Source organism: Embiotoca jacksoni, unplaced genomic scaffold (genome assembly GCF_022577435.1).
Source record: "Embiotoca jacksoni isolate LCO1_2020_lvr unplaced genomic scaffold, fEmbJac1.0.p SCAF_2, whole genome shotgun sequence".
In the NCBI taxonomy this organism is placed as follows: domain Eukaryota; kingdom Metazoa; phylum Chordata; class Actinopteri; family Embiotocidae; genus Embiotoca; species Embiotoca jacksoni.
Window position 1 is genome coordinate 12,661,093 of NW_027185340.1, and position 23,940 is coordinate 12,685,032.

At 40.0% G+C, this 23,940-nt stretch overlaps 1 protein-coding gene across 1 annotated transcript; it reads right to left on the minus strand.

Moving 5' to 3' along the window:
• Window positions 1-328: 328 nt before the first annotated feature.
• Window positions 329-23,041, minus strand: bard1 (BRCA1 associated RING domain 1). The gene is made up of 11 exons (XM_069154595.1): window positions 22,867-23,041; window positions 21,669-21,725; window positions 20,523-20,671; window positions 18,797-19,887; window positions 18,127-18,207; window positions 15,257-15,429; window positions 8,614-8,746; window positions 8,359-8,491; window positions 6,147-6,239; window positions 2,259-2,356; window positions 329-731 (listed from the first exon to the last, which is right to left on the minus strand). Exons 1-11 carry the CDS (start codon window positions 22,956-22,958, stop codon window positions 384-386), a joined length of 2,448 nt encoding a protein of 815 aa, XP_069010696.1. The 5' UTR covers window positions 22,959-23,041; the 3' UTR covers window positions 329-383.
• Between the last annotated feature and the right edge of the window lie 899 nt (window positions 23,042-23,940).

Below are 23,940 nucleotides of genomic sequence, written 5' to 3' on the forward strand. Positions count from 1 at the left end.
ATTTAAGTAATTTTTATAGATCAGGGGTTCAACCTCATACAAAAAAAACTTAAGAAACACTTCTCACCTAAAAATACAGATTTATGTAGCAGGACTTTGTTTTCTCTTCCCTCCTGTCCAGTTAATCATTTCGTGATATGTTGTGACGCCTTGGAGCCGTCAACCACCTGTTTATTCTGTATTCTCTATGGAGGACACATTTTCACACGTTCAGACTTCTTGCAGGTTTAAACTACATTATTGTTTAATTATTCTACAGCTAATTTGTGGTACCAGTCAACTTTATTAACACAGATTAAAAGACAAAAAAAACACATCATGAGTCTGCTTTGGAGTAAATCAAATCGGTGCAAAATTATTATTTAATATTGTAAAACAAATGGCTAGGTCAGTGTTTTAGGTTCCGGCACTGGGAGGAGGCAGAAGGCTGTGATGCAGTCGATGAGCCAGTTGGAGGGAGCTGACCACACCTTACCTCGTCTGGCCACTACAGGCTTGTATGGGCCCTGCGGGTCAAAGATGATGTACTGGGTGCAGAGGGCCTGGTCGGAGCCTGGCAGGGCGTGGTAGGCTGCGGCACTCAGGGTTTGTGTCACGTCGCTGTCCGGCTTGGGCTGCCGGCTCAGGAGTTGACCTCCTCCCTCCCGGAGCAGCCTGGTGAACTGGTCTTTGGTGGGCGCCTTAAAGGAGCCCAGGAGGAAGAAGAAACAGCCGTCGAAGAGCGGAGGAAGCTACAAAACAAAACACAAATTCATGAATTAGTGGCACCATTCACTCATCCCTTGATATGTTCATTGGTCCAAACTTATACGTCCTTGTGCATCAAAAGTCTAGCTGAGAGGACCTGTTATCTGTTATCTTCCCTCATTAAAACATGTTACTCCCTCGCTGGCAGGGTAAAACCTCAGTTCCTGTGATCTCTGTGGCGGAATAATTAAGGTGCCATCTTTTGTTTATGATGAAGATAAATGCTGAATAATTTTCTTTGCAACTAAATCGAGGCAAGTGTCTGCTTTGTATTTATTTATTTTCCGCAGAAGACACTTTTATAAGCATCGTTCTCCAGACAAACTCTGAGCCACTTAGCATTGCTGTTTAAAGCAGCAGTGAATTAGGCCACTGGAGACTGTTCTATTCACAGCATCAATGAACTCAACTCTTGTGGGGTGTAAATTACCTCTCTCAAGAGTTTCTAGTAAGAAGGTTCTTTGACTATACTTTGACTGGATTCCCCCTTTGCTTGAGTGTTTGTGTTTGCGTCTCCTTTATTTATCATTATGATTGATATTATTATTGTTTTTCAAGAATCAACATTTATTCTGCGTTAGAGGGAAGAGAACAGAGGAAACCAACGGTGGGGAAATCTCAAACTTAAAAGAACACGTTTATTATCATAGCCGTCTACGCAGGGTCAGCGCTATAACACGCTCTACATCACACTCTGCTTAATGTGCTCAGTGCTGCTCTCCCTCAGGGGCTACAAACAGGTAATCACATTATCATGTAAAACACATACACAATGCGCACAAGAAGTAGTCGCTACGTGCTCATATTTTGTTTTTACTGCACTGAATCACTGCGGATACAATTCCATATTTTACACTAATCTGCCGGACATGACCCCAGTGTCAAACTGAAATCAAATTTGCACAACTGAATCTGAACTGGGGACACTGGGGCACCTCCAGCAAAAAGCCTGCGTTAGGTTTGTATCAGCTCTGAAATCTGAACAATGCGCTGTCTCTGTTCTCTGTAAAATGGCGCAGGCTCTGTCAAGCTCCGTGTCGATGGATAGGTGAGCAGCACTGTTCAAGCCCCACCACAATTTCTTATTGAGACTGAGGTCATCACTCAGGACTTGGCCACTGAAAGGCATTCGTGCCATTTCTGACACCACTTCTGTGTAAATTGGGTTTTGTTTGACGCTGTGGTTTTGTTGTGTTCTTACATCTGTTTGTGTCAATCAAAAGCAGTTGGAAGCACTATCAAAAAATAATTAGGAGGCAGAACAAAGGAGGGTGAATACTTATCTCAGCTTAATTGAGATTGATTTGACTAAGAGATTTCAAATGTAGCATTTTGTTTTTATTGATTAGTGTTAAAAAGACCAATAACCTGTGATTCATAGTTTTAAAACACTAAATATGAACAACAACCATGTACCACTGCCTGGAAACACAAAATGTTCACAAGGACAGAGGGTTCAGACAAACTATACTTATCAATTGTATACGTTTGTTCGTGTACTTCTTGTTTACCAAGCTACATCTGTTGATGCGACTGCGCTGGGGGCCTTCTCCTGCTTCGTGCTCAGCTTCAGGCATCCACCTCCCTGCCTGCAGACATGCCTCCACCCCTGGAATCAAAGAGAGAGAACAAAGAAAATTAAAGCTACAGCTAATTATGTTGACTTGAAAGAGTGTGACAAGGCAATTGCGAACGGAGGATGACAAAGCTCATGTCTGTTTTATCACGAGTTAGAAGATTTCAAGTATTGGCAAAGCTGCAGTTGTTGACAGAGAAAGATGCCCAGAGCATAGTGGAGTTAATGATGCAACCCTCGTTTTAAGTATTAAGCAGAATTCTAGCATCATCTTGTTCTCTCTGTCTCTTGAGGTTTTACAAAGTCAAATTGGAGCTGTGACAGCCAGCATCACGGCATTTTTGGAGCCTAGTGAAGCAGCTTTTGTTCCAAATCCTTTAGAAAGCATCTCAAAAGACAGAAAAGTTTTTTTTTTTTTTTTTAAGTAAAGGCAGATAAGGGAAAAGAAATTGCACATTTTAATGACCCCTCACTGTCACAGATGAAAAATACTGGCACAGATCACAGTGCTTTTGTTCTCAGTAAGTGTTCTTTTACCGAGTATCATGTCGGGGATATATTAAAAAAAATCCAAACTCACAATTTAAAAGTGTCACATTTAAACATATTGAAAGTACATTTGGTTAAAAAATACGACAGTTTGCCATAAAAAAAACTACTAGGATGTCAAATAAACCTGAGCAGAAGGTTTGGCCTAAATAACTATTTTGATTACAAACACACTCCTCAGAACGCATCCGACCATAAAAGACGAGAACTATTCCACCAACACATTTGCAAGGTGTATATATTTCTCCATGAACCTCTCACAACGATTTCAACTTTAGCTGCAGCTTAGTCTTCCACCTGGCAGACATGACAACATTACATTAGACGTGCGTGCGTGCGTGCGTGCGTGCGTGCGTGCGTGTGTGTGTGTGCGTGTTTACACCCTGTCACATGACAGTACCCTGACATGAAACAGTGAACTACACACACAAATACACACAGTAACCAGGTTGTGGGTAATTACATTTCTTCATCCCCTTTAATTACAGCTCTCTTTTACGGGGATCCTGTCAGAGACTTGGACAGAGAAGAGTGAAGATACCGGGGTTAATCGCTCCGGACGATGGCGCTTAGTACTGAGGAGGCATTAGCATATTTGCCAATTATGTTCACAATGAAAGCAGAAAACATCTGAAACCCCTTCCTTCCTGAGTCAGTGAATGACTGAGCGTTAAGATGAACCCGCTTCCTTGATTAAACGTGAGACCAACTGGAACTGTGATCTAGAAGGACAAGACTATTAGGCTAAGACTAGTATTGTCCTCATAATGAGAGGAGTATTGCATCGGCCTTTGGAACTAATGAGAAGTTTTAAGGTCCAATACTGACACGGTACGATAGCTCACTCTTTATTGATAGCCAGTATCCCAAAAACCAACCACTGTCATGTTATATATATATATATATATATATATATATATATATATAAAAAAAGAAAACCAGTATTTATGATGTCATAATAGACAAAAGGATTTTAACTTCAATCCTTTGGTCTTAATTGAAAGCCTTAATTCAGGCTTTTAGCCGGAGTGGAACCCTGTTAGACAGGATGAAACACTGAAGCTGCTTTCCCAAAGAAAATACAATGCAATGAAACACAGCTCTGATAAAGAGCTCGGCCTGGCTGACAGCGATGGCACACAAAGGCAGGTGACAGTGAGAACTCAGCTGCTCATGTGTGCTCACACACAAACACAAGGACAGAAACAGATAGGATGCCACAGTGATTGTCACGAGGGAGACAAGCTGTGTCAAGTGCTCAGCCTGCGTGGAGAAGCGAGAAGGGGAGAAGGGGAGGGGCTGAATGTGGTCCAAACACACAAAATCTTACAGTGACACAACCACACACACATTCTGAGTTGAAATGGCTTACTGGCAGAGACAGTGAAAAGCATGCATGCCCTGTGCTCTAAACACACACAGTGAAGTGATGCCATTGACGAATACACCAGTCAAGGGCACACCAAGGTGCCAGAAAACTCTTTGACAGCGAGTCTCTTTTTTCTTCCCCTGAAGCCGACTTCCTCTGAATTTCTGCTTGTTGACTCGGTTGAAGGATGCCAGGGAGACTGGCTGAGAATAGCAACATTTTTGCTAAGTATTCGTCTTGGCAAAAATCAAACGGGGAAAAAAAACTGTTAGCCATCTTTTCATTGCTAGTGATTCTGAAGCCTTATGGTGCATTGATTCCCGCAATCCATCCCCGAGTCATCCACCCACTCTACTTGGCTGTCAGACATGTAAGCACGTGTGGTTTCGCATGCGCAAGCAGGCACAAACAATTGATCTGTAAATTGCCAGTTGCAAAATGTTCTTTGAATGTTTCCCACTGCATGAAATTTTAAAAAAAAGTGCTGCATTTAGAAGTTTATTTTCCAAAGCAAATCTGATTTCACTTAAGCTTGCAGAAAAGAGGAAGTCGAATGTACATGTCTTCTGAGGAGGAATTAACACCAAAGCCTGAGCAGGACTCAATAAGACAGCAGCAAATAGACACAGTTTCCATATCGCTTTCTGTCGTCAGATGAACAATCAATTAACAAAAATGTGTTAAAGTTCCCATTAAAGTTTGGATGTCACAGTAACAAGCTAAAGATGTGTTGAAACTGTTACATGGGAGAAAGTATTGTGGGCAAAGGTATCTGGTGAAATGCTCTTTGGGATTCAGCAGGGAGCACAAAACCCTTGAAAATACTCCAAACAGCCAGTGCAGCACAATCCATTTGTTCTGCACTGTGGTTTAGAGAGTCCAATATTTACCAACTAGGTTTTTAATACTTGCCCTATACAATGCCAAGAGTCACCAAAGTGCAGCAAACACAAGTTTAAAAATATTGTTTCTAAGGCTATAGGACCCCTGAATGACTCCGTAAACTTGAGTATAAAAATAGATGCCTATCAGTTATGAAATTGATGCAAATGTTTACTTCCTTCTGTCACTGCAGCACAAAACAGCTGTCTACCGCCTGGTTTTAATGCTTATACAATATATTTCCGAGTATAAAGTAATTAAATATCTGACAAATTGAATCTTCAAATGAAACACAGGAGCATATGAGGAACACATGACAGCAGCACAACTCTTTTTCTGTTCCCAGTCTTTATGCTGAGCTAAGCAAGGCAGCTGCTGGCTGAGGTTTTATATTTACCACGCAGGTATGACAGCGTTCTCAATCTTCTCTAAATCTTTGCAAGAAGGAAAATCAGTGTACTTCCCAAAATGTTGAAATATTTCTTTGAAGCAATGTAGGAGTTCAGTCTTAATAAATAGAGCAATACCTGAAATTTGTTCTCTCGTTTTATTATTATCAAATTATTATAAACAATGTTTATTCTTAAAAATACTTAAAACTGCTTCTGCTATCAGAGCTAGGAAATCACAGACGAAGATTTGCAGACATTTATTCACAGTCATGTCACAAAGTCTAAACGTGTTTTCTTCACCGATTTTTCTTTTGTTATTCCAGAGCTGCAGTTTTGGAAGAGAGTGCTAACGTCGTCTGCACTGAATTAATGACTGTCATGAATGAAAGGAACCGAGCGCGATAAATATCCCAGCACAATAAACATAATTGCCATTCATTGTCAAGGTGATCTCTCTTCAAAAGCCCTAAAAATCAGAGCGAATATATTCATGCATTCAACAATACATTTTGGAGGAAATCTGCCTCGAGTTACTGCAGTCAGAAGTTGTTCTAACGGCAAAGTTTAACATGACATCTAAAAATAGCATCAACCAAGAACTGTTCCAGTCGACAGCTCACTCCTTACTTACAGCTGTATCGGACAACCCAGCAGCCAGCGAGGAGACCCAGGAGAGTGGAGTAGGTAGTGGGCATTTGTCCTTGTGGCACCACGACATGGCTCACTGGAAGAAGGAAGCATACGTAAAGAAGTTACCCGAAACACAAATGACTGTTGATCTCCTCCTTCAAGGCTTCAAAGTGCCACATTATAACTTTAAGTCTTTATTTCATAGCTGTGATATTTTAGACATTAAAGAGCCAAGAACAAATAAGCAAATTAGATTTCCCTCCCTGCCCAGGTGACATCATCAACAGTCTTTCTGTGTCTCAAGAGAGAATGTCCTTTTTCAGACTTTTTTCCTAACATGCCTCGAGTGACCAATTATACCGGATGCTGCTTATAGGTGCTACAAGCTACAGAGGACACTGTCTGTATTGACTTTGTTGAAGCGTAAAGGTGCTCCAACTGCCTGCAGGCTCAACCCAGGATGACACTGTAACGCATGTGCGATTAATGTAAAATATGTGATATATATTTATAATAGATTTGTTTTAAATAAAGCATATTTTCTGCTCCTGGACACTTGGATCGTTCAACAAGAGAAACCCACGCTGAAAACGTTGTTTGTTGGATGAGGGGAAACTGCGTTTGATAATTTCCTTCCAAAACTAATGATATGACTTTGACACCCATTTCACACATTGGCCAGCTGTGTGGAGGTGATAAAGCAGTCTGGGTTTGAACTTCTCTCTCTTAAGGGCTCTTTTTGTGTCTTGTTTTGGCCATTACACATTTATTTCCGTCACGTTTTATATGTGAATGCATCACTATGAATGCCTTAAAGGAGAAACTGCCTGATAATGTGCACAATTATGAATAATTATCACTTCCCCCTCTTTCTGTGATAGCTGGCTTTCCACTCTGCCTTCCAGTGTTGCCATTCAGAACAACACCACCATAAACTGTAAACACTGCTACACATCACTATATAAAATGTAGGCCTATACAGTATGTTATGCATTGTAGCAGGCAAAGCTTTTCACATGTGCAGAATGTAATTTTAATGACTAATTTGTTTTGAAATTTTACATTGAGACAACTGTTTCGTAACAGGATAACACAATGTAATTGTACTTTAAGTAGATACACTAATACTAATTTACCAACAAAAACCCAACTCTAGAGGAAGAATGTGAATGGTTTTGATTCGTGGTTTATCCCATAAATGTGGCGCATTTCTCCCATTGGTAATGATTTGCTACTTTCTGTCCCTTTGAGTGGGTGAACAGGTAAGCTCACTGCAAAACTTAAAACACTTTGGCAACACAACAAAGAGCAAAGCTACAGCTTATTATATAAAAGACAGGGACACATAATTATAGGTTAATTAAAATGTAAATGCAAGCTTATTGCCTCTTCATTCAACAAGTCAGCAGAGTTGACAAGTGCAAAATGAACATAATTATATCTCCGGGGCAAAACACTCTTGCATTGTGCATTGACCGAGGATTTGTAGGCTTCAGTTCCAAATGTGAAAAGCACTCTCTGGAAGCACCAACTTTCACCCCTCCGGCCAGAGGAGGGAGAGTTGTGAGAAACACTTCTGTTTTTCATTAGTGTCTATTCATCACTCCGATCGTACCTCCAAACATTTTATGAGAAATTATTTCAATTACTTTTGCTCTCTGGTGTTCCTCTAGTCATTACTATGCAACAGTGTAGGAGCTGCTGTATCACAATGATGTATACAGCTCTAAAAGCACTTGTTAGTTACTGTTGAACCTTCGTGAGTGATGATGCTCGAGCACCTACTGTTGGCTTTTACATTTCAAATGGATCTGCATTAGATAGTAAAGTCTATAAAGCTTGGCTCTCTAGGAAAAGAAAAAAAAAAAAATCCAATCTCGAAGGTGGTGGAAGTTGTGTACAGTATATAACCCTTCAGAACAAACACCAAAGACCCTGGCAAGAGACAACCCCACTGACTACAGAACCCATCAGGCAGCTGAGCATTGAATTTAGCCTTCTAACATATATTTTGATTACCTATCAGAGAGTTTGGCGATGCTTATGTACGAGCAATTGGCTGGTAGGTGCTGTCAAATTGTGCTGTTGCTGAGAGCCAATCAAAAATAACATTGAAAAGAAATCATATGCGGCTCATATCCTAAGGGGCTTTGCCTGGAACATTGTGTTATTCAGACAGCACCTCCTCTTAGGGAACCTTCCGAAAACACTACCTGAGCCAGAGAAGGTGTCAGCCATCCTCCCTCCCAGTAGCAGACCCAGTTTGGCCAGTTGATGCTTTTCTGGCAGTGACATCTTAGTGGCCAAAAACACCGCTGTTTCATCCCTCCTTGCACAGTCGCTCACCTAATACAGGGCATAAGAACACGGCTTAGAAAGGTCTAGCCCTTCAATTCAAGAATCTCAGCACTCTGGGTTTAGTTTTTCAAGGGAAAAAAAAGGTTATTGATATTTTTATGCAGACGTACCACAGAGAGACTGGTTGAGGGGCTATGAGATGTATGAGCATTAGTAAACTGGGTTCCCGCTGTGGCTTCTTGGAAAATGTCCAGCATCTCCAGACTCACAGCGTAATCTGCAGGCCGCTTCCCATACAGATTACTGTGGAGAGGAACATTTCCAGAAATAAAGTGTGTCAGTGTCTCAGTGTGCACACAGTCGTGTATTAATTCATTTGCAGTGATGCAGAACAGCTGGTGAACACAAGGACAGTCAGACACATTTGAACCAGAAAATATGAAAGCATAATATCAAAACAACTGTTTGACCCAAAGAAAACACAAACATAATCTAAAATAAGTGTAAGAACATGCAACAACACCTTGTGTTCTGCAGACCTGCGTCCCCCCTGTAGGTTAATTAGTCTCTGTGGATCTGAGATGAGCCACTTTCTCCCTCAGATAAGGAGTTGTTTTTCAAAAATATAGATACAAATACTAAAATTACTGCTCCCTTCCTGTGTGGGTGAGTTTTGATGCAGATATTTTGCGATAAAAAGCAATCCTAATTTTGACTTGAAACATGTTATGTATAGCAGTAAATAATTACTAAATAATTGCATTATTTAAAGTACTTGAAGAAGGGGAAGACTGATGGATTTCTTAAGTTTCACTGTACTTTTCAGTTTCCGCTACTGACTGACTGACTGACTGTTCCTGTTCAGTACGAATGGAGTGCAACACAGTAATGTGCATGCAGCAGTGAGAAGAAATGACCTTCATAAGTATTCCTTGAAGAACATCAGTATCTGTGTTACTTGCATTTCTGTGCCCACTGGTATGTGCACATTTGGGATTTCACGATGGACTTGACCAAAGATTGCACATTAGATTTTGTTCCAAATTTGGTAAATCGGTACAGAAATGAAGCAATTAACCAGGTGAGATGTTTTGAGTGATATTTTGCATTTCAAAAGGGGCAGAACGCCACTGTTCAAGACCAAGGAAGGCGATGAGAGGAGGAACGCAAGTAGGCGGGTTTTCTTTGACATTTTGTGGTCTCACAGCGGTCGAATTCGCACAAGTTTCTCGCCCGCAACAACACAAAAGTTGTCTACTACTCTCCTCCCTATCGCCAGATTTGGTTCTCTGTGACTGTTTTCTGTTCCCAAAGAATTGGACGTGCGCTCTCTGCTCAAGCTTCAGGTGCATTGTGACATTGAAAATGTGCCAGTGGGAACAAAGGTGCTGAGGTGTTGATCAAGTGATGTAACTTGGAAATGACTCATGAAGGTTATTGTTTCCCCCTACACATTACTATGCTGCGCACTGACAGAGATTTATAAAATGATAGTGACTCAGCTGGCTGTATTTCATTGGGCAGGAGGTCCTAATGTTTTGGCAACCTTTCAGAGGCGCTGTTCACAATACTTCTAAAGAATGGTGGCCTCGAGAACAAACAAAGGGTCTGTCTAAGGATCCTTCCTTTTTATAATTTAATGATTCTGTTATGGTTTGACGAAAATCCTGCATTTTAATACATTGTAATCTGCACTTGAGTATTTTTTTTCTTTCCAATTTGTATCACTTTCTTCTCAACACTCTACACTATTTTTGTGCCGTTTTCTGTCCTGACTGCCTGTCACAAAGCTTCCGCACACTAAGAGAGCATTCATGTTCCTGTGTGCAACGTCTTCTCAAACATGATAATCATTCTGTTTTATAATTTCAGCGCAATCTGTGCACATTGTTTATTTATTTATTTGTATCTTTCTCTTTGCCAAAGCAGGACACTATCATTCAATATTTGGCATTGCAGAGCTCTGAGCAAAACAATCTAGCAATGTCACACTATGCTTGTTCTGTGACACCGTGCACCTGAGTATTGCTTGGAGTTTTCAAGTGTTGGAGCATAATTGTTTGATACGAGGTTTAGCTAAAATCTGTGATCTACTTCATTGAGGCACACACTACTCTGTGCATAAAAAAATATAAAGACAGGGCTGCATTACATTACAGAGAAGTGCTCGTTTTTAAGTACAAAAGCTTTCTCTATTATATATAGGTTTATCTGATGCCAAGACCACCTTCACAGATTCGGTTTAAATTTTAACATCAGTACACAGTTGTGTGTAAAGGAGGCTCAGCATCATCTCAAAAGCACTACTATGCACAGAGGTGATGAAACTGCCACTACAGTACGTCCTGGTTACAATAGGGACATTGAATAGAAACAGCTTTTAAGTATGTATCTTTAAGTTGGAGAAAGCTGCATGAAACGAGACTGAGGTCACCTTGAGGAAAAGTGTGCGAGGAATGAAGAAAGGCTGAAGAGGAGGAGGAGGAGGAGAGGAGACGGAGAGAAGAACGAAGCCCAGCAGGTCGTCTCTAAAAGATTAGGCGTCAGCAAAGATAACACCTGGGGGACAATTAATAGGTCCACTGGTCCATAAAATATTTCATTTGGATTCATACCCCGAACCCCATACACACACAAATACAAATAAACATAAAATGTCCCTGACACTTCTACATGTGCGCACACACAGGCTGGTTTAAGCAGCAGCATGTGAGTGGAATATTTTGGAAAATACAAAATAAATTGTGCAGGAGGTAAAGTCACAAACACTCTCCCACAGGTCACTGCCCAAGCACATAAGTGGGAGGAAGGCGGTGGTGGTGCTCGTGGGTACCCACGATAACTATGACTGCTTTAACGCAGCAAGAAGATTCAAAAGATGAAAAAACAAAAAACAATATGAAGTTTCATGCCGACATCATTTCATACCTTGCCTCATTCTTAGCCCCAGTATATAACTTCATTTAGTCTTTTCTCACCCTAACCTAAGAAAATCACACAAACAACACTGCTAATAATAATAGTTTTTTTACTCTGTCTAACTGTAGCATACCTCCAAAACGTACTGCTGTATGAGATCTTTTGAGTTTATCGACTTTTTTTTTTGTAAATATAATGCAACACATGATCACCCAAAATCCTACGGAACAGGATTGTATAAAATTAAAAATGTAATTCAATGTTCAAACCAAGCTTATAATCACCCAATAGCTGACAGAAATTTTGAAACAAATCAGATCAGCAGTAAGTCTTTAATGTTGGCTCGACTCTGCTCAATTTTGTTACAAGGTACTTTATTTTTCCCCTGCTGGTAGTGTAGTCCCTCGACGCTGTCATTACTATACTCATACTATACAATAGTATACTAATTACCAACGATAGAAACTATAGGAAAGCAACTGATGAGGTAGTGGTTGAGGCCTGAATGTATTTTTTTTTTTTTTTAATCAAAAAGTTAATTGGTTACATTACCTGGTTAGTGTGGGTGTTACAGCTTATATTAATGACGAAGTCTATAAATTACCCAACACCTCCCTTGTCCTCCTAAAAGTACTGTGTTTTGTACTGTAGTGGTGCAGACTCCCTTCTTTAACGCTAAACTGAAATCACATGTTGTGGAGTAGAGGTTGCAACTGTTTGCCTGATGCTCCCAGCAACACTTTCATTCAAACTACCAGCAATATTTCAACCTTTGTGACAAGAGAATGAAACCGCAGCACAGACAGTATACATTATAGAGCAGGAGTAAATTTCAAAGATAGGAAGAAACAAGAAAATGACATCCATTCTCTGGAAATTGTCATACCTACTTTATCTTCAAGGTGCTCTGTGAGATTTTCTTGAAAACAAGCAAAGTTCCTGTTTACACTCAGTCTTACTCACCAAAATAAATGTGTGTGTATCTTTCAGGTCAAACAAAAAGGCTGAATTCAATTCTATCCTCTTATTCTGCATTGTTTACCTTGCCATTTTCTTTTGCCATTTGTTGGTGCAATATTGCATTGCACGGCATATTACAGACACCTGTTGTTGGCTCGCTGGCATGGTGTGAAATCGTTGGCAAGAATTTAATTCCTGACACCTACATGCTCACGTTTGTGCACATGCGTCCTAATTTGGCAGCAGAAGATCAAACAAACTGTCAAGAGTCAGGAGTGACTCATTAAATATTGCAAATGTGGTCGATAACCCCACAGGGTTCCTTTAATGAAGGTAAGCTCTGCTAAAACTAATTAATTCCTAGGTAATGGTCACGACTGTTTGAATAAAAAAAAAGGAAAGTTCATTACAAACACTGTATACATTACTACATACAATACTGTGCTATTCAGCATTTTATGTAATATCTAACTTCGAATATTTGGTGTCTGATTGCTCGTTTGTCGTACGTCTCTGTATGTAATATAATTAGTGTATTGGCGTGTTAGTATGAGGCACACAGGTGATGTTGATTAACATCTGTATAGATTCAGTGCTGTGGGCGGTCATTAGAGCGGAGACCACAGCCAATTCAGATGTATTGAATCCCTTTTTTCCCTACATCTCATGTTCATACTGGACTGACCTAAATAGTGACATCTAAAAGCTTCCTGAATGTTAAACAAAATGGACGTTGCAGGCCTCCTCCTAAGTGTCCAAATATCCTGCACTCTTATATTCATACTTACAGGCCTGATCAGGAGCCCAGCTGTGCATGCTGTGCAGTTGTTTCTGATAATACTTTATCATGTTGTGACATAACGGAATCGTTGACTGTCACTTCTTATAGGAATTCTTTCAGTATTTCTGACAACTGCCGAGACAGACAAAAACTGGAGCTACATAGAAGGTGGACTCTGGCAGCCACTTATTATAGAACTGGGTTGAAGAAAAAAGAAAAAATGCAGCCGAAGCATTCAAACCCAACGTGCACACACTCGCGTATACAGAGGAACAATGAAGATCTGCAAAATCTGTACTTCCAAACCCCGAGCTGTGTGCCAGTCATTCCATTAGGGATTGCATTGGCAGATATCTTTGTTTGCCTCTTGTGTGTGTGTGTGAGAGAGATTGTGCCTGGTCAGAGGAGAAGCTAGGACAAGGATTGCATTCATCTTGCAGCGTCCTGACAGACTGTCCCAATCACCGCCTCTTTTTTTTTTTATGGCGTGCAGACAATTTAACAAGGTAAAGAGGAGAAAATGTAAAAATCTGCAACTACGAGCCATTAAAGCAATGAGACAACTAAATAAAGAAAGTAGACAAAGGATTATGGCGATTAAATGATTGCAAAAAGAGGCACTAACTGACCAACATAGTGACCCTGATCAAGTACTCCACTTATCATAATGATTACCCACAATTCTCTCCTTAATTATCGACATTGTGCTAAGCATCTAGCCTACTTCCATAGGTCAAAAACGCTGATACAGCATCCACTGATTCACCCAAAAACTAATCAGCATCAGTCTTACAACCGTGCTGTGCACCTACGTACTGCACTAACTCACACCCGTTCTTTAATTACAAGGGGCTGAATGCCTGGTACAATGACCGGCAAACGGCACTTCACAATTTATTGAAGAGGTGGAAAATAAGTACTGGTCCTGAGTGGCAGCAGTATCTCTATGATGTAATGCAATGAAATACAACAATAATAATTAGGTTAATAAATTCTGTTTCTTTTGACATTTCAACCTTAATTTTCTGACTCAGTTGAAAGGCATTTGTAATACTTTGTTTGTCAAGATATATTCAGAGAAGTAAAAACATCCAAAAGACCTTACAAAGTACAGCAATTGAATTCAACGTCACTGAGGCATTAATGTGTATATTTGGTGACCTAGAGGTCGAGTGATTATTAAATGCACATTAAATAATGATAGTCGGAAGCAGGAAACAGACGATCAATAGGCTAATATGACCTCCTGCTATAGCCAATATCTTTTAAAATAAATAAATGAATGAACTATTAAAGTTGCCCTTTATTATGAAGGAAAATGGAACTGTAGTTGTTTTGTTAAGATTGCTGTTCAAATAAAACCTTTCAGACAGAGTTTAGGTTCCTAAAGTTAGAAACAAATGTTTATCATCACAGAAGCTTTCTGGGTAATTAGGTCTGTGTTTGAGCCACTGATGCAAAAACACTTTATAATTGAGCAGCGACTACACAAGTTGCATCAAGGACACTACCATAATCAACATATTCAAAGAGTGAATTAACCCTTTATCACCGCAACATCAGTCAGTTTGTGGTATTGTCAAGCATGACGTGCTTTACTTCAGCTGTAACGTTGTTCTCGTATTCACATGATCTCACACACTCCGATACGGTTGGTGGCAGGTATGCACTTTTTAAAGTTAATTCCTAATAACTCAAAAAAACAAGTAACACAACCTCTTTGGCCACTTTTCCATGTCGTGTTTAAGAATATCCCAAAGATTTCATGAATTACATCAATGGAATATGTTTTATCTCTAATGGCAGTGCATTTATCTGTGATTTATAACAGGATCAGACTACTTCTGCTGCATGTCCAGTTAGATTACTAAAAAGACAGTCTTGCGAACCATTAATATTCATGCATATTTGTAGGAGAATCCTAAAATGTGCGCTTTAATTGAATGAATGGTGAGGTAGGTCACTGGATTATTTGGAAGATCACTGAATTGTTAAGTAAAAGAAACAATTGAATGTTTTATTTATTTAAAAAAAAAAAATCCCCATCGGCCTGTCTTGCGTCGTAGACAAGGAAATCGTGCTGTGCCTTACAGTATATTCGAGAGATCATGTTTGTGAGAAATAAAGTGAAAACAGGTCGGATAGAAACTTACAGCACGTTCTGCGAGGCGCCGAGCTGCAGCAACAGTTTTACGATGGCTGAATGTCCATTCCTCACAGCGTCGTGGAGTGGAGAGTCGTTTTCATAGCCGGGCGTGTTCAACAGGGCACCCTTCGAGACCAACACCTCCACGACAGCCAGGTGACCCAGGTTACATGCTTCATGCTGAAATAAAAAGAAGCAGTGCACAGAAATCATCCTGCTTTGCTCAAGATTGTTTTTTTCTGTTATCCTTAAAAAAAAAACACTAAAAAAAAAACATCCTTGTTCAATCTGTGTGGATTAGGAATTTATATCTATTTTCAATCATTATTATTACTTATCTTATTTCCAGTTGATGCTGTTTTTGGCAAAGAAGAACAATTCATTTGATTCCCTGTTTGGTGAGATTTTTAATCCAATATATTTTTCCTCCGATGGATATTTTGATGAGATAGTGGAATAACTCAACATGACTGCTAGTCATATATTTCAGATGAATCGCACTTCATTAGTTTTGCATGATATAATTCAGTAATATAATCTAAAAAGAACAGAAATACTTCCTGGCCTACTTTTCAACTTTCCAAAAGTAACAAGAATAGAAATACAGCTTAATAAAAATGCATTTTCATACTGTATTTCTGAAACTTGAACCACAAATTAATCTGAGAAAGTTGAAGTTCAGTCTGAGAGCTTCATTTGGGAATGCAATTAAGACATACAGCAACAACTGCACAGTGTTTAAATGAAAGGGTGGTGCTTCAAATTAATTGTGCAGCTAAGCATTTTACTGAGAAGCTGATTTCTGTTCCAATTCAGTTTCATTTGGATCAGGAAGTTTACGATAATAAGCCATGAGCTGTGGAATTATTTCCTATCAACAACTGTGTAAAAAAACATTTATTTTTTAACATGAAATAGCAAATATTAAAAGCAATATGAAATGCATTATATCATTTTCATTTGTGGAGAAATTAAAACATGCCTTTTGTGATTTCCAACCCACAAATAAGAGCCTTGTTTGTGTGTTTCATATGATACTGAAATACTTCAATGCTGACCATCTGTAGTAAACAAGCGTTTATTTTCCTAACATATGGGAACCAAAACCCATGGATTTGTAAAGTGCACATATCATTTTTTTATATTTGTTTGTTTGTACAGGTAAAATGTTGCTGAGAGTGCAGGAAAGGAGATGACACAACACATGATTGTATCATGTCAAGTCAGACAGCTCCCAGCCTTCCCAGATTATATACAAGCAGTCACATATGAATATTTCAAGCTTTCAGCTTATTGGTGGCAATTTGAAAGATCAGCTGCAAAATGTCAAAACTCAAATCGAAAACTCAAGATGGAGTGGAGCATCTTGACAGCTAGTGCTGCAATAAAGATAGAGGCAAACACTCTCACACTCATTCTCATCGGGGAAAAAAATACTCAGGCAGCAGTAACGGCTTCCCCACCTTATCATGTGGAGTCAACTGAAGGCTAAATCGCTAAAAAAAAGAAAGCATGGTTCGACATCTTTTCAGGGAGACATCATGCATAAAACAAATGCAGTACTTACAGTAATCAAGTCTCTCTGGATTAGAATGCTCGATTTGTGATGTGATACACTTCTACTTTACTAGCCTATTGGAAGTCAAAGTAGAGTCACATCAGCAGTACATGTCATTTAATTTGAAAGAAAATGGGCTCACTGAATGACTTTAAGATTCTCTTTATGAGAAACAGAACGAGCACGTCTCATTAAAGAATCAAGCGTCAGGATAAGGTAATACCTGTTTACCAGTACATTTTCAAAACTTTTCCACAATATGTGACCCCATTTCTATGACCTTATTTACGTAGTTTAAAATAGGAAAGCCATGCATGCCCAGGCCACGCACCCGTGAGTGGTCGTTATGTTGTGGGAGGGTTTTGGGTCGGGTCAGGATTTAGGTTAGGGACCAGTTGACCAACAGTGACACAACCAATCACAGTAATGCAGATCACTCGACTTTCATCAAGGTGTGTTTCTCTCAACGTTTTTGAAATTTACATTCTGTTAATTCCAAACTATTTCCTGGCCTGGAAAGCAGTTTTGCTAACTTTTCTGTCCCCGAATTTCCTGACTGTGGGAACCCTGGTCATAAAAAAAACACACACAAACTTTCGCTTGCATGCTTTTTGTAGTTCCTCGATCCAGACTGACTCTTAGAGTTGAGCAGCTTCAGAACGTTGGAACAGCCTCCCTCGTCCAGATCCACATAAACTTCTTTAGCAGTATTCAAATCTCAATTCAAAACAAATATATTTTCTCTGGCATTTCCACATTAGGCCCAATTTTGTTTGATTCTAAAAGTGCTCAAGTATGTCCTTGTGTGTTGTTATGGCTTTTCATTTCTTTCGGTACACATTTATGCTTAGTTTGTCTTTAATGACTTAAATGGTCAAAGTCTTTGTTTAATGTTGTGTAGCACTCCTGTTGTATTTAAATATGCTACATGAAAAAGTTGACTTGACTGAAGTATAACCGCCGATATAATTCACACTGTCTGTGCATGTTGGTTGACCAGTATAGACAACAAATGCTGAATGGCGAGATGTGCATTTTGAGTAAATGTTGCAAGAGTTGTCAGAAGGAATATTAGAGGGTACGTAAAAACCTGCGTGTAAAAAGTTTTGCCATCATAGCCTAACAAACCAAGTCACTGTGGGTAAAGACGGCAACAGCTCACGTTATTGACAAGAAACATCTTTCATCACAGAAAAAAAATACCCTGATAGAATAGAAAAAAGAATATACTTGAAAAATTGCTGATTTGTTGATGAAACATTCTGACAGAAGGAGTTTTTTTCCACACACTAAATAAAGCTTTCAAATGCATTACATACCAGAGGTGTCCACCCAGCATTGTCTTTCAGGTTGGGGTCAGCCCCAAGGTCAAGCAGCTCCTTGACAGCCTCTACATCTCCCTGCACAGCAGAGAAAGAAAGAGAACAACAAACCTGAGGTCAGAACTGCAGACCTGTAAATGCAACCCTTCAAACACTGCAGCTGATCCCAGTGAACCAAAGCCCTACGATTTATCAATCAGACTCCACAGTGGGCCATTGATTACCTTGTCTGGGATTCAGAGGGGGATTACGACTATGTTTACAAGGATTACTCTGAGATGGTTTATTCTCAAAAGACTGGAACGTGGCTGTCTGACCATCACAAGACTGATGTTCAACTCCACAGTGCAATTTAAAAGAAACTAAAGAACTATGAAGGGAATGAAAAGGTCAGATTTGCACCTTTGGGGGTGATTGATCATATTCTTTCTATATTTTGGTTATTATTTCATTTTATTGAGTTCTGATTGAGCTGACTTTTTTGTTCATCTTTTAAATACCACATTTGTTTAGAGCGTAGGTGCCCAATTTCTTTGGCTCATTATGTTTAAAATGATGCATTTTGTATTTTAGCTTTCACTGCTGTCAGCCTACTGCATAAACATTTGAATTGCTCGAATGTAACACAGTGAAGTAAACAGGGTGAATTATTCAGAAACCTCTCCACCTTTATTGCTGCTAGATGCAGCGGGCTCTCTCCCTTGTGGTTCCTCTTCATAACTGCGGGGCTTCCTGAGCTGGGCCGTCCAACAGATGAACCAGGGGTGCCGGGGGATTTTCTGCGGTTTGCGGGGGACATGCCGACTGGGACAGAAGGGCTGCCTCCTCCGTCTGCTCTAGAGCTTCCGGGGCTCTTATGACACCTGGGGCTGGTCAAAGACGTAGGGTTAAGGACGACGGGGTACATCTGACCCAGTGACTTTCTCCTTCGGCCCGGAGAAGCGCTTGGTCTTTTTGGTGTGTTTTCCAACGAGCATCTTTTCACCTCCACCCTGGCTCGTTTTGAGGAATTCTCCGGGGGAGATATGATGACCTGTTTTTCGGGGTTGTCATTTCGGCTGGGTTCATCTGTAGACATTTTGTCGTGCTGAACGGCACTGTTTGAAATGCTCTGACCGGGCTGGGTTTGGTAATTCAGTTCAGTGATGCTGCCTCCTGAGAGAGCCTCTCTCGCTGTGCTCCTGGCAGGACTGAGTTCATTAGTACTCCCTGGTGGCACTGCAGGCTGTCGCTCGTCAGAGGTGACAGCAGGGTTTAGAAAATAAACTCTTCTACTGGACCTTCTTGCCCCATCAACACAGGGCTGCCCTTGTTCTGATGAGGCCTCCTCCGTGATCCCCCATTGCTGGTTTAAGGCATCTAGCCTCTTCTTCTTCATTTTCTGCTTGGTCTGTTTACATGTGCTTCTCCTGGCTCCCTGCACCAACACGCCCCTCCTGGTTGCACTTTTCTTAGTGGACTTGTTCTTGTTCTTCTTCCTGTTTTCATTTTTGCATCTTTGAGAGGGAGATGAGCCAGAGTCTTGGGAGGACGAAGTGAAATTAAAAACTGACATGTCCTGGCGTTGAGCAGTATGGGGGCCTAGCTGTGCTGCATCTGTTTCTCCAGAGGAGCTTCTGTCTGGTACAGTGACATCTGAAGGTTTCTCCACTGAGCAGCGCACCTTGCGGCTGCGGGGACTGAACCAGATCTTGAAGTTCTTCTTGTTTTTAAGGACAGGGCTCGCAGGCTCTGTTTGAATCTCCGCTGCAGAGGAGTCTGCAGTGACGTATGAAAAGACAACAACAAAAGGCACATTTAACAACACAAAAAAAAAACATCCTTCCTGAGTGTGCTGTAATTTTTCATTGAGAATTGCTGTCAAAGGGGCTTTAGTAATAACCTTGCACTAGCCACTGAGATAAAAAAAAACAATAACACAACATTTTATTATGCAGAGTCAACTAATAATATTCCCATTTAACAGAAATAGAGAAGTACCCAATACATTTTCTTCACCCTCAGCTATTTTTATGTAAATATAGACGACAGCAATCTGCAGATTTGTTCACATTGTAACTCCAGGGTTTCCAAAGTTATCCTGAAGTTCTTTGTCAAAGCTGAGATCTACTTGCAAACTAATGTGGTTAATTGCATCGCATAATCACTGCCATTACCTGGATGCTGGAGGCACGATAAATACAATGTACCACAGGAACAAGCCACTAATACTGTCATTTAGAGATAAGATTAGTGGAGGAAAATGTTGAAACATTTCAGTCAAAAATCGATAGAACGGGGTGTGGGAAGATGAATGTGGTGAGAAAGATAATGAATGAAACACATGGACTTGAGTAGAAAACCTGTTAATCGTGCTAACAAGCTGCTACATATATAAAGTAGCTGCCATCTACCTGGTTGTTTTATGGGACTGAGCAGAGACTCCAGACCACAGAAGAGCTGTGTGATGTTGCTGAGCTGCCTGTTGATTTGGATGTCCTTCACCCACGCAGGGCTGTTGCACACCACGCAGCCATCTCCTGCCTGTGGGCCAGCACAGGACCTGAGCAATGAGCATATTTTACATTAGGAGTCTACTTCCCAGTTCAGTAGGAGGAAATACAGCAGGGTCACTGATTCACTGTCAAAGTACATTTAGTTATGAAGAGAAGGAATAAATTGAGGCTGTACTTTACACCTTCAGGAACATTAGTTGTCAACACTGTAAACTGTAAATACACCACACCATTGCCATAGTTGTGGAGTATTTTATCTACATAAGAAATAATCCTAATGAATTAAATCACTCGTCATGTTGGCCTGTCACAATTATTACATAATCGCCTGATGACAATTATGTGAGCTGACCGCAATCATTTATCATAATTGTTAAAATAATTCCATTTAGCTGTATAAAAACAGTTGTATGAAACTATCAGATTCCATCACTGTTTTCATGTTGTTTTTCACAATTAAAGGTTTGACTGGCGCTCTTTTAATGACGTCATCTTGTCTTACGCCCTTCTTGTGCTTTGATATATTGGCACACGAGTGTGAATTCGTGCCACCAACTGTTTATCTCCCACATTTCAATGAGCCTCCATTGACATAAACATCATTAATTTGGTTGCACAACCAAACGCCACAGCCAATAAATGGGTCCTCTTTTTCATAATTTCTACGTGAATTATTGAGCTCATACTACCTCAGTGGCATAAAATGAATAGCAATCATTTGTATGACAATTATTCATCATCTAAAATTCCATGACATCGCTATCCTCATGTCTGATAGAGAAAAGCAGGACTGTTCTCAGTGTGGACATTTTTATTTGTCAGTGTAGAAAAAGCATACAGCAGGTTTTAAATACCATTCAGGTGTGCCAATATCCCCTGCCAGGAGGTACAATTTCGCAATCCTGGCAGTGGGACCTCTAAATGGAATGGAGCCATCGTTATCATTATTAGCTACACCTGCGTTTGGCAAATAAAAAGTCCCACCATGATACATTTCTTTTGGTAATGAGCACTTCACAGCAGAATAAACCCAGTTTACATTACCTGCACAGCATATGCTCGCACATTCCCAGACACACAGGTTCCGTCATTAAATTTGAGCTGAAAATAAAGACAAAAGATATATATATATATATATATATATATATATATATTATTTTTTTAAGAGGTCAGTGCAGTATGAATAGGTAAGCATCTGTGTTGTGTATTCAGTCCACTGTTGCGCACCCCCAGGACCAGCAAGAGGAACAACAGCAGCATTAAAAAAAACAAAAAACACGCACACAAAAAAACCTGGCTACACCAATTAGGTGTAGGTTGTTGTTTTTTTTGCACGTTTTCTTCACCTCATTAATAGTCTAAAAGCGGGCATCTAATGTTAAAGATCCCTCTGAGACAAATGGGTGATTTTGGCCTACATACATGGAAAGTAAAATTTGAATGTGAACTTCAGAAGAAGCTGAACATCTTGGGAGATCTTAGCCTTAACATGCATTAACCTCTGCATCGGAACAGCTGCCAGCCCTGTGAAGGACCCTCCGTCCACTTCTTACACACTCGTCATAAGTATGGAGGCACTGGAGGATCCCAGAGTCCTGACGGCTACCAACAGCTTATTCAGGTACATCAACATCCTGCTACATCCAGAAACCACCGAGCTCCGCTGAACCCTCCCTCCCACCACAAACAAAACACTCACACACACCACAATTTGCAGCAGCAGCAGCTTGCTGGGAAGTATTGTTTGGACTCTGTGATTACGACACTTTGTGCTGCTATTTGCGACTTATTCGACCTCTGAATTGGTTTGCACAACAACACACCGTGTTGATGCCGAGGCTGATCCAGCTGCAACCTGTAGTGTTGTGTATACTGCAATTTCCTGTGCTCAAACCACAATGTTGTTTTTTTTTTTTACTATATTACATTTTGTCTTTTATAACGCTGCACATGCGCCTAAAGTCGGCACTTTGCTATCGTCGCACAAGGACTTTATAATGATGATCAAACTGTAGCTCTTAACAGAGTTGCAAGCTACCAAAGCCCATAAGACGATGTCATCATTCCGGTTAGATTCAACTCGGCAGCATTAAACTTTTTGCTTTCGACGTCTGCGTTTTCCTCGTTGCTTCGCTTTTCTGGCAAAAGGCAAACTTTTCCACGTTTCGTTAAAACACAACGACGCAAGCCAACATTAACCTCCATGCGACATGTATACTACTGTAAGTTAATGTTAACTTACCATTTAGAACAAAGCAGGAGCCGCCGGAAGTTTGCAACCGCCTCCTTCGTGTTTTTCCAGTCCTTCGTCTGTACATTGGTGTTATCTTCCATTCTTGGAGTAACTGTTTATTTCTGTCGCGTTTCCAATGTTAAAATTTTGTTTCCAAAGCAAAACAAACCGAACTCGCTTCCTGACTTCTTGCATCCCCCGCCAGAAATGTGCGGAAGTGACGTAGACGGTGATGACGTGGTCCCAGATCTCCGTACGGCAGACCTTTTTTCAATACGTTTACGTTACATTTAATGACATTAATAAACATGTGGGAACTGAACACTGTTCAATGATCATTAGTAACAGTACATACATTTTTCAGTAGCTTTGAAGCCTCATTTGCACCACTACTGTATTTGTATGTGTATTTTATCAAATGGTGGAAAGTAACACAAATTCTCAATTTAAATAGATACAATTTTATGGTTAGGCTACTTGTACTTTAGTATTCATGTGACAGTTTTAGTTACTTTTAAAATGTACTTGACTCAATGAATAGGCTAATATATAAAGCTTTTACAACTGTTAAAGGATTGAAGTATTGGTTTTTGACTTTTTTGCCTTTTACAAAAAGCAGTGTCATTGGGGTCACATTTCAGATGTCTGAGTTTTTAACAGCTCTACAAAAAAGTGTTGTTTTTTTTCCCCCTTTAAACTTCTCACATGGTTTTATTTCACTAAATCTTCAAATGATCCAAAAACTCAGCAAAAAAACTGAAAACAGAGGTCACTACATTGTTTTTCTTCTTTCCTCTTCCAGTAATCCTTTAACAATCCCTCAGATTAATAAACTGCCTCTGTGTATAAAACTGTATATAAAGTAGTTCAAACAAGCTCCACCTGCAGCAGCTTCAACAGTACGTAACATGCTGCTTAAACACTGATGCTTCAGTATTAATGATTTAATGATGTCATATATAGTCATATATCAGTCAGAGGCCAAATCTGTAGGCTACTTTCATCCAGTCCAACTGACGAGTCATAACTGGTTTAATGAGGATAAGATACTGTAGATATTTCAAATAAGTTTGGATGCATTTG

Excerpts from the sequence above, each read along its gene's own strand:
- bard1 (XM_069154595.1), bottom strand. The coding sequence starts at position 22,958 with ATGGAAGATAACACCAATGTACAGACGAAGGACTGGAAAAACACGAAG. Across the intron at positions 19,888-20,522 it reads CAGTCCCATAAAACAACCAG|ACTCCTCTGCAGCGGAGATT; the intron begins GTAGATGGCAGC and ends ACGTCACTGCAG. Across the intron at positions 15,430-18,126 it reads ATGCTGGGTGGACACCTCTG|CATGAAGCATGTAACCTGGG; the intron begins GTATGTAATGCA and ends TTTTTATTTCAG.